The 19,171-nt window shown below is 32.1% G+C and overlaps 1 protein-coding gene across 2 annotated transcripts in view; it reads right to left on the reverse strand.

The window, feature by feature from the left end:
• Nucleotides 1-9,757, reverse strand: part of LOC143223566 (ribosomal protein S6 kinase alpha-2-like) — a 73,377-nt gene extending 63,620 nt beyond the window's left edge. Inside the window, exons 1-2 of one of the 2 annotated variants that reach the window (XM_076451674.1) lie at nt 9,596-9,711; nt 6,317-6,377 (exon numbers count right to left, since the gene is read on the reverse strand). Coding sequence is in view for 1 of the 2 variants with exons in the window: in XM_076451673.1 (XP_076307788.1) it covers nt 9,596-9,652 (57 nt within the window). In the remaining variant the exon portion in view is untranslated. Of the gene's footprint in view, nt 1-6,316; nt 6,378-9,595 lie in introns of both variants that reach the window. The other variant, XM_076451673.1, reaches the window with a different exon arrangement.
• Between the last annotated feature and the right edge of the window lie 9,414 nt (nt 9,758-19,171).

The following is a 19,171-nucleotide window of genomic DNA, read 5'->3' on the forward strand; positions in this document are numbered from 1 at the left end:
TGATAAGTCTAAGTATGGATTTCAAAAGAGTGTATTTTCAACCGTAATATAACAGTCCTTATCGCCAAACTTAGCATTTTAACAATAAAACAGACCTCCTTTTAGCAGCTTAACTACAAGCTCTAGTTCTTAAACATTTTGAAAAACCATGCATCTCTCTTAAATTTTTTTAACACTTTTTAAACATTATACAGATAAGTATTTATAGTATTATCCAAGTAAACTGCAGGTAATATAAACTTTTTTAAGAAATAAAGAGGCATGACCAGTTTTCTAAGTGAGGTCATTTAATATTAAAAAGGATAGTCATGTACCATATAAATTAATGTTGTTTTTTTCTGACAGATAAAAATGAAATTAATGAGACAAGAAAATACAATAAACTAACAGGCATAACTTAATATAATATAATATACCTTAAGATATATTTTTCTTTTAGCTAAGTTAAAACTTCTGTTTTTTTATTTCTCAAATCAACCCTTGTGTTGGCTAAATACACACATTCTTGGTTCTCTTTTTTGTGTTGTTGTTGGTTTTTAAGGTCAAGTTGCATGATCCCTAATTTGATAAAATATGTGAACAAGGTTACAATTTTAATCTTGCAGCTGAGCCAAAATCAGCCTAACATAAAACTATATGTTGATTTAAAAAAAAAAAATTGATCCTTCACTTTTTGCAGTTTGACCAGTTTATTTCCAGATTATGATAAATATTACGGCCTCCTGGTAAATTCTGTACACCCAAAATGATGTCGACATGTAAAACTAATTTGTGAGAAATACTTTTTGTTAAATTAGTCATCATACATTATTTCAGTTCTTTAACTAGTTAAATGGATAATAAATTTAATATCAATGAAAAAATGTTGTCCACACCCAAAGTTTTATTTTGAACCATTTACGGTGTTTTTATATGCTAGTGCAACAATAAAACAATGCTGCTTTATTTTTATTTCTGAATCACAATATGGATGCTATGTAGTGTTGGTAAACTGGCAAATGTCATCAAGAAATCCATTCACATCTTGGAACTTTGGGAAGCAAGATAGACAGGCGATGATGAAATTAGTGCAGAAGATAAAATGTTCATATACTATGGTAAATGTAAATGTATGGTAGTAAATGTTCATATACTGATTACTTTGTTTGTTTGTTAATTATTATACACAAAGCTATGCAAAGGGATAACTGTGCTTTGCCCTCCACAGGTATTGAAACTGGTTTCTAGCAATGTAAGTCCACAGACATAACACTGTGCCACTGGGGAGCAGTACTGTTGAAGAAAAAAGTTATGAATGCACTAGTTAGCTGGAAACCTGTTTAAATGTTGTTGCCAATAGTGTGGAAAGCAATACAAATATAAAGAACTATCACATGGGAAGAAACAGAAAAGATAGTACTGGATGGAAAGAAGTTCCACAATGTAGAGCTTAATGGAGACACAGGATGAGCTACATATACTGTGTAAAAGTGCAATCAAAATGTGCAAAATATTCTTGTTCGAATCACATTATCTTTAATTACAGATGAACATGGTATGTCTTCTCATAAGCAATACATACACCATACATAAATAAATAAATTGTTTAACTTGCACTGTTGCCTCCAGTGGTGACAAAAAAAGATATATACTTACTAATGCATAATGCAGATGTCTAAGAAATAAGTTTATTCATGCTAATTGTACTGTTCTTACCTAGCCTAAAAGCTCTGTATCTAGCAGTCAAAAGTTGTCAACAGGACTGCCAATGACCACATATGATTAAAAAAAAGTTTCATCTATAATAATAAATGAGCTTATCTGTGTGTGCATGCAACTACCACAACTCCAAAAAGAAAGAATCTGGAGGCCTGAAACGTTGTATACATACTAAGGGGATTCTGAGGTGTGCACCTGGTTTATTATTTTCTTTTATTTGAGTAAGATAAAACTAGTCAATTTTTTTTTCCCTAGGGCTTATGAGATCTATAGAAAAGTATCAATGTTTTGTAATTCTCACTTAATGAATGAACATCATGTGGTGATGTTCTGTCAGATGCTCAACACAAACATGAGAGAATCTGAGAATTAAAAAAAAAAAGCTGAACTGAAATTACTTATTTAATTAACAGACAAGTTAGTTAAAGAACTAGCACATTGAAGTGGCTGAAGAAGTAATTAAAATAACAGAGATGCTTGACTGGTACAATGAGACTTCTGTGAACGAAATGTGAATGGACCTTATAATCCCACAAAGAAGCTTTGGTACAAGTTATTAATAAAATGAGGTGTGTGTGCCTGTGTATGTTTATAAACAGACACACACAGCATACATAAGCTAATAAACATGATAAAACTAAAAGTTCTGGTAATGTTTCATCATGTAATTGCAAAGTATGTGACACATTATGTTAGCAATGACTGCAAATAATCACCTCTGAAAGAACAATGTTTTAAGCATTTCAAGACTTGGGAAAAAATGTTGTTTAGCTGGTCTAAAATATTGTAACTGTTAAAAAAGTATCATCTTTCAATAACTGCTGTGTTTTTTATAAAACAAGTCAAATCACTAATTAGTACTTTTAAAGTATTGTTTTATTTGATTTTTAAAACTGCAAAGTATTCAACAAACATGCATGTTAGTAAGTTGTTAAAGATTGTCCAAAAGGTCAGCAAGTTAAAAATAACTGCAGAAAGTATGTAATCATTATAGTTTATCAAAATTGAAACAATAAAATTAGTATTTTTCTAAAACTTCAGGGTAAGAAATAAGTTAAATAGACTGAAATTCATCCATCATAAAACACTTTAAACGTGTAGCATTAGAAATATGAAAGAAATAAACAAAGATATGCTTTACTAACAAAAGGCTTATAGCTGTGACAGAATTTTAAATGACCAATTGCATCCAGCAAAGTGAAATAAAACACTTAATGTGCCTGTCATTGCCTTATTTTGCTTTTTAAGGTATGAAAGATATGTTCATCAAATTGTGAAAGAAACAGAGCCAATTAACAACTATAATAGTATTTTTGTTTTAGCCACTGGCCAGACCATGCCAAGCAACAAACCACTTTTTTCAGAAAATATCTTCAAACCTTCTAGTCTCAGACCAGATATCAAAACCTTATCAATTTTCTGACATAAGTTGAGATATTTGTTAATTGACATGTGGATGTAACTTCTATGTGGATCTAAATAAACCTCTTATTATTCAATGATTCTTAAAGTCTTTTGCATGTGAGAGCTATGTCAGTAGTTACATCTGAAATTTTGTTAATAGCAACAAAAGTAATTTCGTATATTTTAAAAAAAGTGTTTTAGAAAATTATCACATAAATGCTTCTTTGAAGCCAATAATACGTTGTGAGATCAGCTAGGTTTTTCTGCCACTCACACATAGATGAAAAATCACTAAACTAATACATGATGGGGTAAAAAAGTAACTCTCTGTTTTAGCCTACCCAAAGTGTAATGTTTGAAAAAAATCTCAAGATAGTGATTTAGTCTAGTGATTGAAGTAAATCTTGAAACTAAATTTACAACCGTCCAATCCACATGCAGTAACTAATACATATCATTTTTACATCATGTGGGTACAGATCTTTATTGGTTTCAAATGGCCACAGAAAACAACAACAGGCACACATCACGTGACAACCTAATGACACCAAGTTTTTATAGTGCTTTTATCAGGTTTCACGGTGTATGAAAATTTGTGGGTTTTCTAACTTTATATGATAAGAGGATCAAGTTAAAATTACTGATGACCTTTAGGACTGAAGGTTTCTTGGAGACTTTACAGAAATTTGAAACCACCTGAGTAAAGTTATATGATCAACATTTTCTGTAGTATTATGAAACATCTTAAGATCTTTAGAACACCATGAAAGCTAATAAAACTAATGCTAAATTATCTTCTTATTTTGATTTGCTCAAACTTAACTGTAGACAGTTTTTGTATACAATATTCTTTACAAAATGATTAAGCAATAATCAAACTGATGTAATAAATTAAAATTAATGTTTGCCTCAATAGATTTTTTAACATTTTTATATATGAAACTGTACTGGCATGAATGAGAAATATTTCTGCCAATAGAGTTGTAAATTTACTATATGAGTAAGGTTACACAAAAGTTAGAAATACAAATACAAAAATAAAAGATCAGGTGTTTAAGTTGTGATAGCTCCAGTAAAGACATGTTCCTTGATAAAATTAGTTTTGTTACAAACTTTGTGGAATGATTTGTTTGATGGCTCTGTATGAGTATTAAGTTTGTATTCTTTTAAACTTTTATTATAAATGTACATAAACTTGAAGAGCAATACATAAACTTATTTTGGTGCCCTGATGAACTATTTTGATATATGAGGACATCTTCAAGCATTCAAATGTCCTTTCGTCACTTTGCTCTTCTCAAATGTTCTAATGATTCTTGCTTCAAAAAACCCACACAGATCTAGCGAAACCACAGCCAAGGGAACGGGCTTTGAGAAATCAAAAACAAAATGATTTGTTTGATGGCTCTGTATGAGTATTAAGTTTGTATTCTTTTAAACTTTTATTATAAATGTACATAAACTTGAAGAGCAATACATAAACTATTTTGGTGCCCTGATGAACTATTTTGATATATGAGGACATCTTCAAGCATTCAAATGTCCTTTCGTCACTTTGCTCTTCTCAAATGTTCTAATGATTCTTGCTTCAAAAAACCCACACAGATCTAGCGAAACCACAGCCAAGGGTATTGTAACTTTTGTCATCAGAGTTTTGGTCCACAATGCTATCTTAACTCTCAAAGTTTTACGAAACTTGTTCTCTACTAGCTCTAATACCACAGCATAATGCAAGTTTCAACTATTTCAAATGCATGTACTATTTTCATGTGAAATCTTCAATAACAACTTGCAAATTAATATAACTTTAAAATGAAATTAAGTTTTTGGTTATCTTCCACAAGAAAACTAAAACTTGTTCGATTTGATATGTTATGCAAGGTCCTAAAATGGATACATGCCTTTACTTTCTGAATATAATGCTTCACAAAATCATTGTTATTCTAAAATAAATAAAAATCAAATTACACAACATCAAGAGGTTTTTTTGGACCATAGAAGATGTCCTGACTTCTAATTTTCCTTAACAACAAGAAAAAAACTTTATCACTAAAATAATTCAACATTGATCTTGTAATTATTCATTAACTGTTCCCTTATTTCAGTATTGTAGTCCTGGTCACTTTAGATGCACAGTCCGGCATGGCCAGGTGGTTAAGGTGCTCGTAATCTGAGAGTCACGGGTTCAAATCCTCGTCACACCAAACATTCTTGTCCTTTTAGCCATGGAGGCATTATAATGTGATGGTTAATCCCATTATTTGTCAGTAAAAAAGTAGCCCAAGAGTTGGCAGTGGGTGATGGTGGCTAGCTGCCTTCCTTCTAGTCTTACACTACTAAATTAGGGAAGTCTGGCACAGATAGCTCTCGTGTAGTTTTGCAAGATATTAAAAAAAATACACTTTAGATACAAATTTGTTTCACAGATTTACCACTTGATGAAGAAATAAAAACTATCTCAACAAAAGATGTGTTTGGCCTTTTAAAATCTCAAATTTTTATGATTTCTCACCCTATTAGTTAAAGAAAACAAAACAAAAATTGAAGTTAAAACTTATCAATACACTTACTGACTTTGTATATCTCAAGTACCATACACTGAAACCTTAAGTTTCAAGAAAGAGCAGGATAAGACCAGGAATCCCATCAAAGTGTGTTGTGGATCTCATTCTTTTTTTTATATATGTTTATGATGCAAAACATGATAAAGTATAATTAAACTTTATACATAAATACAAGAATCAAAATCAAACTAAAGTAATCTCTTCATATCCATGTGCTTTTCCAATAACATTTTAAAATTATTTAAACAAATGTAAAATAACCAAATTATCATGCAAACATCCCATAATTTACAACTAACCAAGAAATAATTTAAATGGATATTTCTAGATCTTGGTGTTTAAAGCTTGAATACAAAATAGCTAGTATCTAAGTTTGCCTTTACATCCTTCTAATTCCATCACATAAATAAACCACCCAACATTCATACACTGAATTATCTAACCCCCATTAACAATTAAAAATATCTGGATCAAAATATGTGTAGTCCTTCTGTGCTTCAAATAAGGTCCAATCCTTAAACTTCTCTTTTTAGGTTTCAAGTTCTAACATTATGTGTTTGTTTTGTTCCAGCAGCCTATTTCTAAACTCTTTTCAACACAACAATTCCTGCCCAAAACAAGAAAACTAAAACTGCCCTTAATAAACCTACCTGTGCTCCAATTAATGCTCAAGTACATCTAATACAATATCCTTCTTACACTTCAGCATTTCTAGAAGTATAGATACCAGTATGTTATGACCTCTTTTTGTCACTAAAACTAAACACTTAGCTAAAGGTTTTAAGCTCTTATCAACAAGTCATTTTTATTTTTCCACATTCCAAATGTTCTTCTTGACCAACAAAGTTCTTTCAAAGTTTTGAAAGGTCAAGTCCAGTAATCTACCACAAATACTTTTTAATATTTTCTATATTCTAGTTCAATCAGTAAAATTTTCAGGTATTTCTAAGAAAGAAAAAATATAATCAATAATATCACCCTCTTCAATATGTCACTATGATAAATGAATTTGGAGTTGGTATTATTAACAGTATTATACAACTTATTAAAACATGAGATATGCAACAAAATTATCCAAACAGACTCATGATCAAAACTTTTCTAATCATAAAGTGTCAACTAACTTAGCTTTCTACCCTCATGCTCATTTTCTGCATTTCTTAACTTCAACATTCATAAAAAATACAACTACTAATTAGTATTTTCTGCAACATTTTACCAATGATTTTGATACTTTCAGTAGTAACAGTAGAGCTCTAAACATAATACTAAAAATTAATCACATGAAGTGACAAAAAAAATAGTTTATCGAATATAAAGTTTTACTTCAAAATATATTCTACAGTGAAACCCTGTAAGTTTCTTAGATATCTTTAATTAATACTCTTTATAACTCTAATATCCTTTTAGTAATTAACATAATTTAAATACTTAAGTATTTACAAATGTACATCACTCATTATCTCAGAAGAGCACAGAGGTTCAAGAATTCTTAATATAAAATGGCAAAACCCTATAACATGAGAACTGTGAAGAATAAAGGTCCACCTTTCAATAGTTTCAATAATGCTCAGGTTATAGGGTTTTTATCACTTTAAATGTATAACATTTATACTCTACATTTAAATAAACACCATTCTTAAGCATTCAAAGACTACTTCACTTTTGTTTTATTTTTCCCTTTGATATTTATAGAACTGTTTAATTAAACCAACACCTTTTGTTTTCAATAACCCAGTTAAAACTAATTCAAAATTAATACACTAGTTTCCCAATGTTCCTCAGACTATATGTAGCTGAAGTTTATTACTACTTTCATTATAAACAAGTCATCCCTGTTATCTCTGAAATGAATTTCTAAAGGTTATAAAAATGTAAGTTAGCTTACCTTTTAAATCAGATTAAAAACTATTTTGTTCATAGTTTGAAAACTTACACATATCTCCCACAACAATCATCTCAATGTAAATTAATCTTATTTCCATTTTCCATGATTGTTTTTATCCTCCCACTGAAACATACTTGTACATAAACACCATACAAAATGGGTGTTGAATAACAACTTACGTAATATATTAAATTACAATAATATATATATACATATTCAGAAATGTAATGCATAAGGTTCACCTGTATTTCCATACTGCAACTACTTGTTTCAGTCAAAAACACATTACAACTGTCAGAAATTTGGAAGGTGTTTTGGCTTAAGACTTGAGCATTGGTAGACTAGTTGGTATAGTAATGGTATAAATAAAAGATCCTGGCTTTAAGTATGTTTCAGGACAGGTTTCTTAGCATCTTCATTGTCATACTGATACCTAATTAGTCATTCTTTCATCCCCCAGTAAACATTTAAACTGGGTAGGTGGTATATCAAACCATCTGTACACATTCTTAGTTTGAACATGAAGTGTTTTAGGCTCAAGAGCAAATATGTTTGGTTTGAATGTTTGGAATACTGTAATGTCTAACATCAGGATGAAGAGGTTATCAACTTGGGACTTAGTCCTATTATTTTAGTGAGTAAAACATCTGCCCAACTTCACTAGTATATAAACCAAAGGGTCTCAGGTCAAAGTCTCAGCATTGGCAAATTTTTCAACATTCATAATACTCTGCATACATTGCATATACACATATATTATTAAATGCAAAAGTATGTTTTTCATATATGTTGCAGTTGTTAATATGAATGTAAATATACTATATTAAAATTAAAAAAGAATCTTAAATATAAAAATGTAGACATTCACAGACATTTGTTTACCATTTATTATAAAGAAATTAAATTCCTGAGATATATTACATGCATTAAAATGAACTAAACAATTCAAGATATTCTGTAAAATGCTAAAACATTATGCCCAGGTCTTTCCCACATTAAGAATTTCAAAACTCAAATGATGTTGATTTGATTATAATATGTACATAAAAACAAACACAAAACAGGCTTTTCTTACAATGTTAATATTAAAAAAATAACACAGTATAAAAACTAATGACATTTAATTTTTTCATCTCTAGGAATGTAATTATTGTGTGAAATATATATATATATATATGGAAAATTAAAAAGAGTGTTCAGTTGTACTAGAAAGAAAATATACAGTACAGTATTACTAAGCATGCAGCCACTACAATACGAACAATGTATAAAGTGTATGAATCAAGAGAATTATAAAATATTTTAATTTGAAGCCAGTAAATCATTTTATTTTTGTTCTACAAATAATAAAATATTTTAAATTAATATTAGTAAGTGAAATTCAGAATTTAATTTATAAGACTTACTTGAGTTGATGTCTATTGATAACTGAGTAAGATAATACCTATAATTATTTTCAAGTTAAATGCAACTAGCTCTTATTAATAACTGTTACTCTTAGCACAAATAAATTTAGTGATTTATCAAATTGTTTTAAACTAAAATGCCATAAAACATGGCAAGTGTAACTTTCTCATCACACTGAAACTTATAGTTACAATTATTATATGAAGTTATATTAAATACTTTATTCAAGTAATATATTGGCCTAGACTTTTATCAGTCACCGATAATAAGTATTGTAACATTTAACTTCAATAACTGTTTGTTATGAATGTTATTACTACCCGTAAGTCTTGACAGTAGTATTACTAATACTATTGGTATTAGTGATAGTATAACATTTAACACAGATAAGCAAAACTGTTTGTTATGAATATTATTACTGCCCTTAAGTCTTGACAGCAGTATTACTGTTAGTATTAGTGACGGTATTACATTATTTACAGCATTGTACTTTGTAAATTATAGTAACATACGGCTAACAAGTGGTCCACAATCGCACACCAAAAGTACAATGTTTATAATCTCACGTAAGATATGTCTTGCTTGTTTTTTTTCAAAAGTGAAATATTTATTTATCACAGAAAATGCACTTTACCTCAGCTTCTTGCTTCAGTGATTTCCATGGATCTCCCGCGAGTTGTGCTAAAGGCATTCTGGCCTCCAGTTTCACTAACTACGCACACTTTTTTTTCTCTCTCTCTCTCTCTCTTTTTTTTTTTTTTTTTCAACTCCGCACCTTTACTTATTTCCGTTAAAATGGCGATACCGGAAACTAATATAATAGAAGCTAAAAAGCATGCGCAGTGATAATAGACGGTGGACATAAACATATTCTTGTTTTAATAAGCTTAGTAGATACTAAAACAATTTACTGATTACAAGTAATGCCAAACTTTAAGCAGGAAAATATTTGAAGTTAAGTGCACTTCTAAGTTCAGTCTTTCTCTGCGTTTTAAATACTTTAAAGCTGAGTTATCTCTTTGCCATTTTCCATCATATAAGGATTTAAGCATAATATTTCCACCTAAAATCCTGGGTATAAGACTAGACTAAGTATACAATTAGTGAAGATCATTAGTTTAATATCTGTCTGTGTATATTTTGAATGATTATAAGATTTTATATTCTATCTGATGATCAAAACACAATATTTACAATCATTTTGACTTTTATGATGATACAACATGAATTGTTAAATTCGACACCATCCATCACATCAGGCCCGCATTTTAGATAACACAGGCCTGAGACGGTTTTAGAGTCTTGACATTTTTAATGTTCAACAGTAATTTCTGTACGCTGAATTCTAAAATGATATCCATTTTTCCCCATCACGTATGGATGTTTCACATAATGTCATATGTACTTTGATATAAGTGAATCGTTTTGATTGAAATTGGGTCACATTTTGTTAAGCTTAAAATTTTGACAACCACTGGCTATAGATTTCTCTAGACCAATTGTGACGCGAGAGTCTCATTGACCGTTCTAGAACCCAAATATAATAAATATAATTTTAAGAGATGTGGTAAATGAAATAATAATTTGATCTAAGCAAGGATTGTATTTTTCTTCCCGATTTGTAAAAACTCCTTACGAGATAAAGAAAAACGAATATTACTTTCGAAATCTACCTAGCTGAATTAAGGAAGATTTATTATTTAAATTAGAACAACTTTTATGAAGTTTCCATTTGCAAGCCTGTGTAATTTTACGTTTGTTTGTGTGTAGAAAACAGGATCCACACTTCAAACTCAACATCTCTCTTTGCACACCCTGTATGGCTTATAAAATGTAAAAAGATATTATAAATTCTATTTATGTAAAAGAGAAGTATATTTGTCACTATTTTTCTTGTTCTATGTAGCATGGTTGTTTCAGTATATAAACTTTATAAAGCAAATCAAAATTTCCGTCAGTGTTTTTCAAGCCTGCAAACAGCTTATTTCATGTATTTAATAGCAAAATAATAAACTATAAAGAAAACTTTTCTCGTCGAAAGATTTTGTTTGTTTGGGAATTTCGCACAAAGCTACTCGAGGGCTATCTGTGCTAGCCATCCCTAATTTAGCAGTGTAAGACTAGAGGGAAGGCAGCTAGTCATCACCACCCACCGCCAACTCTTGGGCTACTCTTTACCAACGAATAGTGGGATTGACCGTAACATTATACACCCCCACGGCTGGGAGGACGAGCATGTTTAGCGCGACGCGGGCTCGAACCCGCGACCCTCGGATTACGAGTCGCATGCCTTACGCACTAGGCCATGCCGGGCCTATCTTGTCGAAAGAAATAAACCAGCTGTGCTATCGGTAAATTAACTAATATATTAATATATATATATAAATTCTCTGACTGGCCATCCTATTAAGACTTTCATATTAGCGTGCACTTGTAGAACACTTTGTTTACTTACATACTCAAAATAAACCGTTAAGTTATATATCAAGCAAATATAAGCGTTTGAGCGTTTGTTGAAGCTACGATGATGTGAGAACTGAACTGATTTTAACAATTACCAGCTCCAGAAAATATTTTGTCATCTGCTCAACATTCCATTCTTAAATCTTCTACTGGATATATTCTATTTAACTCAACAAAAATAAACGTATTTTTGTTTAGAAAGGTCAATAACTTAGCCAGTCATAAGTTTTCATAGAAGTTAAGGATAAAGATCAAGGCTATATGTTGTTGATGGGTATATCCCCTTTCTTTTGGTATTTTTCGAAGTTTTCTATTAAGAGAATATAAAAAACAAATTTTCAAACAATCATTTACAAGGAATACATTTTCTGCGGACCATAATACGGGTAAGAAATATTTAATAAATAAACGATGATTACCACAGTATTAATTTTACTTTAAATGTTTAGATTTATGTTTCTTTTATACTACTGACAGTTACAGTAAAGTATAATAGAGCATGCAGTGAAAAAATTTCAACGTGGAATCATAACCCTTCATATCCAAGTTATTGAATGAATGAAGTGATTTCATTTAGAAAAACAGTAAACGACTGTGTACAGTGTAAATTACTATATATTTCATAATATTTTGCAAAATTTTATTGTTTTCGTCAGTTCAAAATAATTTGCCAGGCATGGTGGCTACGGCACTTGACTCGTAATTTAAGGGTCGAGGATTCGAATCCCCGTCACACCAAACATGCTTGCCCTCTAAGCCATGGGGGCGTTATAATGTTACGATCAATCCCACTATTCGTAAATAAAAGAGTAGCTCAAGAGTTGGCGGTGGATGGTGATGACTAGCTGCCTTCCCTCTAGTTTTACTCTGCTAAATTAGGGACGGCTAGCACAATAGCCCTCAAGTAGCTTTGCGCGAAATTCAAAACTAACCAAACCAATTAATATCTCTTAAAATTCACGATCTTAAATATTCTAGTGTCGCATTATAACGTCCCCACGACTGAAAGGGCGAGCATGTTTGGTAAGACGAGGATTCGAACCTGCGACACTGAGATTACGAGTCGAACGCCTTAACCCACCTGGCCATGCTGGGCCTACAGATAAGTAAAAGTGCATATATCATGATCTTTTTTAATAACTTACATTCAAAATTTAATCAAGCTAATTTATGTTAACAAACTTGGCATCAAGATGCAGTTAATAAATCAAGTTTCAATATTATAGGCCTGGCATAGCCAAGTGTGTTCAGACGTGCAACTCGTAATCTGAGGGTCGCGGGTTCGCATCCGCGTCGCGCCAAACATGCTCGCCCTTTCAGCTGTGAGGGCGTTATAAAGTTACGGTCAATCCCACTATTCGTTGGTAAAGAGTAGCCCAAGAGTTGGCGGTGGGTGATGATGACTAGCTGTCTTCCCTCTAGTCTTACACTGCTAAATTAGAGACGGCTAGCACAGATAGCCCTCGAGTAGCTTTCTGCAAAATTCAAAAACTAAAACAAACAAACAAACAATATCATAGAAGTTTTAATTTTGAAATAACTTACATACACAAATTTTCAATATTGTTTGCTCCATGTTATCAAATTTAGATAATCTTCTCACTGTATTCTGAGTTCTAATACAAATGACAAATTTATAGTACAGATATACTGCTAATTCATAATCTAAATATATAGCCCCCAGTCATTTTTATTTACAGAGATATAAACCACGAAGTGAAACTCACGTGCCTCACCTCCCTTTTACATATTGTATTTTTAATGGTTGTAAATACATTATTTATAATGAATAACAAAAGGTGATTTTGTTACTGAATTATGTAATAGACTACCTTCTTCTAAAGAGATTTTTAGACTTCTGATGCAAAGTTGTTAAATGAGTTCACCTATAGCAAATAATGGAAATACTTGAAAACACTTATACCTTAATTAGAGAGACAGTTAGATTACAATAGTTATATGACATTTTACTTTTTGAGCATCTTATTATTTTACTTTCCTAACTCAATATTCAAAATTTAAAAAAATAGTAAAATACCAGTGATAACCCTACAGAAAATTAGGGTTAACAATACACACACACACACACACACACGAGTACAACATTTCTTGTTTTTGTGTATATTTTCAATTAATTGGTATAAGAGTAATTAAAGTGTAAACGTCAAAAACTTTTAAAATGAGATAAAGAACACAATAGATAAACTTAGATAAATTTCTCACCAAGGTATGCAGACGAACTTCACATGCGTTACACAACTTAACATGTACAGACATATAACACTGTGTCACAAAATGTTTACTTTTTTTTTGTTCCTAGGCACAAAGTGTTATTTAACAATTGATTATACTTAAAGTAAATGGAAAAGACCTATTTTTCTCTTCAAACTTTGCTTCTGTAGCCTGGGTAATGAAATTTCAAATTTACCTATTTTCCAGAACATTACAGGTAGATTCAGAGCTGAGTAGCTGAATTAAAATTTTCTCGAACTTACAAGTATTTTCAAGCAATTTTCCATAATGTTGAAGAACTTACAATAATTTTCTAGAATGTTGTAGAGCTTACGAGAATTTTCAAGAACCTTTTAGAATTTTCTAGAACTTTTCATAGTAATATATATACAGTGGCTCATTACTTACTACTTTAGTTTAATCCTAGCTGCCTGAGTGAACATATAGACCTATCTTATTTTATCAGAGATGGCATCAAGAAGCTGCAAGCATTCTTCAGACGCATTCTGCTATGTATGTGGCCAATTTATCAAGACAAGAGTGAAAAAGTACTCTGTGACAGCATCTGCCTTGAAGTATGATAAGTATGGCTGGGAGGTTATCAGATACTTCAAAATGGTGGCATTCCTGATGGGTCTTCAAGGCTTTACCAAGTTGCCCTGTTATATTTGCCTTTGGGACAGCAAGGACACTGCAACGCACTACAACAGGAAGCACTGACCTCAATGGACCGAGTTTCTGTGGGGAGACATAATGTCAGGTGTGAGCCACTAGTGGACCTCCAGAAGGTGTTGTTCCCATCATTGCACATAAAATTAGGTCTTATGAAACAATTTGTTACAGCTATTGATAAGGAGTCAGCAGCCTTCAAGTACCTTCGAGACTTCTTCCCTAAGCTGTCTGAGGCAAAGGTCAAAGCTGGTGTCTTCGTTGGACCATAAATATAGAAGATCCTGGAGTGCACAAAAATACTCAAGAAGCTCAGTAGGAATGAAAAAAAAAGCTTGGGGCAGCTTTGTCGCAGTGGTCCGGGTCTTCTTGGGCAATCACAAGACCGAAAATTATATGGAACTGGTTGAGGCTCTGGCGAAGAACTACGGCAAAATGGGCTGCAGGATGTCCCTGAAAGTCCATGTCCTTGACGCTCATCTTGATAAATTCAAGAACATGGGAGCATACTCAGAGGAGCAAGGCGAGCGCTTCCACCATGATATACTGGACCATGATATACCAAGGAGTGTATAGCGAAAACATGATGGGAGACTAAATTTGGGGTCTGATACGTGAAAGTGATTTATATTGCCGCCGCAAATCTCCAAAAACTACTCACTTCTAAACATTTTTGTTCATTTTTGTATAGCTTTAGTACAAATACATGTAAATCTTGATTCATATGTTGTTTTATTCAGACCTTATGTAAATGAAAACGTTTTTACAGAGAAAATTTCTAAATTTCATTATCCAGGTCAAAAAAGCAAAGTTTGAAGGGAATAATGGCCATTTTCTATACTTTTACAACATAAGCAATTAAGAAATAACACATACTATCCAGGAACAAAAGTTGTGTTACATAGTGTTATTAGTAAGTAATTAAGGGTTTTATATTAAGTACTGAAGCATGCAGGGTATGCAGTAGGAGGAGTTTTATGTTCTTAAGATAGAGATGGGGAGAATAACCTCAAAACTTGCTCTAGTAGATAATTGGGTATGTTAGAAAAAAATAGTAGTTTTTTCGTATATTCTTGTGCTGGCTACAAGATCAGTTAAGTATATTAAAGTGGTATTTGGGAAGAAACAATAACAGGTAGAATGTAAAGTTCCAGTACAAAAACAAAAGTAAAGTTCTAGTACAGAAACAAAAATTATTATATTAATTCACGAGGATGTTCTAGAGGTTAAGCAAATAAAATATGAAAATTGTAAGGTAAAACAAATTAGATTTTAACACGACATCTTCTAACACTTGTCAGAGTTTGAGTTAGACTTCGTCTTCGTAAGTTCACAGTCAAATCTTTAGCATAAAAACTTAATTTAAAAAGTCAGTTTTTGTGCGTAAAAAGCTTGCATTGTTTATTGAATGCTTGCTAAATGTCGTGAAGGTGCACTTATTATATTAAAAGTCATACTTTCATGATTAAATGTAGTTCAAAGGATGGTCAAAATAGTCGAGCACTTACAGGAAGAGTTTACTGTATGCCATTACATTATACAATGCATCATATATTTTTCAGACACTAATGAATATCGCCCTCCTATCTAGATTACAAGATTCTGAATGCCTTTGTTGTCTCGATAACTAGCTTTGATGAGGACTTAAAATGCCTGCATCATGCCTTTGAAAGGATACGCTAAGGTCTCAAGTTGAAACCATCAAAATGTTAATTCCATAGAATGGAAGGCGAATATTTAAATCACGCTGTAACCATTAATGGTGTAAAATTCAACCTTAATAAACTAAAAGTATGCAAGAACTAAGAAGGTTAAATACATTGAAACATTTCTTGGATAACTGTTTTTTGTTTTATACTAAGACTTGTATTGCACTTCACATCTTTAGCTGGACCTTTAACTGAACTAAGAAATGAAAAAGTAGTCTTTTAAAAACTACTAAAAACAGACAAGTATCATTTGAGAAATTAAAAGATGCCTTGACACAAGTTCTCATATTGATTTACCTAAACTTTAATAACTAATTTGTGTTAAGTACTGATGCATCACGATATACAGTAAGAAGGATCATTCAGTATTTTATTATAGTAGACAACCAAGTAAGGAAGATAAAATTATTCAATAGCAGGAGAGGTTTGGTGATGACTGTAGCAGGGTATTAAAATATTTATATTATTTGTTTGTGGCACATATTTTACTATAATTACAGATAATGGCTAACTAAGGTAATTTACTATATACATGTACGTGCGTTAAAGATTTATTTTCACTTCATATTCTTTCTACTGAAAAGAGAGCACGTGTGATTTATAATTTTGAAGTGTCCATCATTCAGATTAGGTTTGTTTATTTGTTTGTTTTTAATTTCGCGCACAGCTACTCAAGGGCTACCTGCACTAGCCGTCCTTAGTTTCGCAGTGTAAGACCAGAGGGAAGGCAGCTAGTCATCACCACCCACCATCAACTCTTCGGCTACTCTTTTATCAACGAACAGTGGGATTGACCGTGACATTATAACGCCCCCACGGCTGAAAGGGCTAGCACTTTTGGTGCCACCGGGATTCGAAACCGCGACCCTGAGATAACGAGTCGAAAGCCTTAACCCCCCTTGCCATGCCGGGCACCAGATTAGGTAAATGGTATTTATTGCTACAAAACTATGACTGTGAAGTTGTGCATACACCTGGCAGAAAACATTCTAATGTAGATTATTTAAGTAAAACACAACCAGTTAAGTATGAAGTTGGCAAAGTAAGTAAAGCAAGTGAAATTACAGAGATGGTTATGAAGAAACATGGTATCAAGATACAGTAATATGCGAGCCATAAGAATACACAGTTACTAAGAAACAAAGGAGAAACTAATTAATTTATCTCATTACTGACCACCATGTAAGTCAGAAAGAACTAATTCTGGGACATCTGTTCTCACAAGTCTAATAAATAAATTAATAAGCGTATATTATGCTAGTCCCTTACAGCACGCTCAGTTAATGAAGAGACTTACATTACAATTAGTAAGATAGTTTACTAGGATAACATGATAAAAGAATTATATGAATATTGTGTAAAATGTCAAAAACAAAAAAGTAGTTCCTAGCTAGGAATCCAATACTAACAACAGTATTTAAGCTCGTTCCAATGGACATATTAGATTCTTTACTCTCTACTTATTTTGGAAACAAATACATATAGTTTCTTTAAATTATTTGACAATGAATCATGAGGAAGTAAGCTTACCAAAACAGAAAGCAGAAACAACTGTTAAAACTTTTGCAAATATATAAATAGCTAGACACAGAATATTGAATACAAACTGAGTATGAGAGACATCCTCATATTAACAGAGGCAGTTTTCAGCCAAAGGCTCAGCAGATGTCAATCAAGCAACGGCAGCTGTAATTTGTTAAGCAGCAAAATAGGCAAGGTTATCAACAACGTCCAGTAGCTAAGCAGGTCAAGGATAACTAACAATAGGTGGTAGATAGTAACAAATACCACAGAAAACTACACAAGTCCTAGTAATTGGCTCTCTTGGGACTTATTAAAACGTATATTGTAACCGGGAGGGTACAAGGGCGAGAAAGTCAGACCTCTAAGTTAAACTACCACTCTGTTCAGTGGATAATGACTTTGTTCTAGCAAATGGTGATAAACTATACATTAGAGGAGAAGTAGATCTCTGGGACTATCTTGAAATGTCGTCCACAAAACGAAAATAGTTGTTTTCAATTTCAGATCTAGTATTGTCATCCTCAGGATAGATATACTGCAGAAATTCCTCAGTAGTTTTGTCCTTGCAACAGGGAATCGATATACCAAAGGAGCGTCATCCAGTATCTACAACACTGAGTCCAGGAACAGTAAACTGCATGAGTGAATGTAGCAGAAGAAATAATAGTACCTTCTCATACACAACTGGTGTTTATAGTTTACTACGTACAAAGTCTAGTGCATCAGTACTGTTTAATGAAGTTATAGAAGTCACATATGAGATAATAATATTCCTGTTAAAAAAGCAGACAACATTAGCTTAAGTAGTAATTTAACCAAAGAGAGATGTACTGTCAGTGCTCTCTGTAATCAATGGTGATTGACGATTCAGATATACACTGGTATTGTTGGAAGTGTTGTAAATGAAGTAGAATAACTAACATTAGTGGTGATTTAGGGGTATGTCCACTCCATCATGACCAAAAACAAGTAAATGGCTATCAACACATCATCAGAGGTTGGTGGTTGAAGACCATGAAAACAATCTAGACTTAATGAGTGAAATCAACTCTGTGACTAGTTAGTTAGATACGGTGATTTGTTTGTAAGACCACATGGTAATTTGGGTTAAACAACAATGGCCTGATATTACATAGATTAAGAAAGTGCTTGTCCAATAAAGCAGTTTCTGTATCAGCTTTCCAAGAACAATGGGATGTCTTCAGTGTTGAAATAGAATAGTTATTGAAGGATAGGGTCATATAATTTCTTAAGAGTGTTTGGTCGTCTCCATTAGCGATTGTCAGGAAGAAGGAAGGAATGTCAAGTTTTGTGTTGATCTTAGATGGTAAACTCGGTTACACGTAAAGATACATTCCCTTTACTATGGAGAGATGAATGTTTTGATTTGTTAGAAGATTCTGATTATTTCAAAACTTTAGATATGGCATCTAAATTTTGACAATTTGGGCCAGATGATAAAAGTGAGCCTACAGCTATTTTTAACACGAAAGAAGGCTTTTACGAATTCTGCTTCATGCTACTTAACATATGTAACGTGATCACAATTTTCGAAAGAAGAATTGAACTTAAACTTAAAGAACTATAATTAGACAGGTGCCTAGTCTTCAACA

Source organism: Tachypleus tridentatus, chromosome 8 (genome assembly GCF_004210375.1).
Source record: "Tachypleus tridentatus isolate NWPU-2018 chromosome 8, ASM421037v1, whole genome shotgun sequence".
In the NCBI taxonomy this organism is placed as follows: Eukaryota; Metazoa; Arthropoda; class Merostomata; order Xiphosura; family Limulidae; genus Tachypleus; species Tachypleus tridentatus.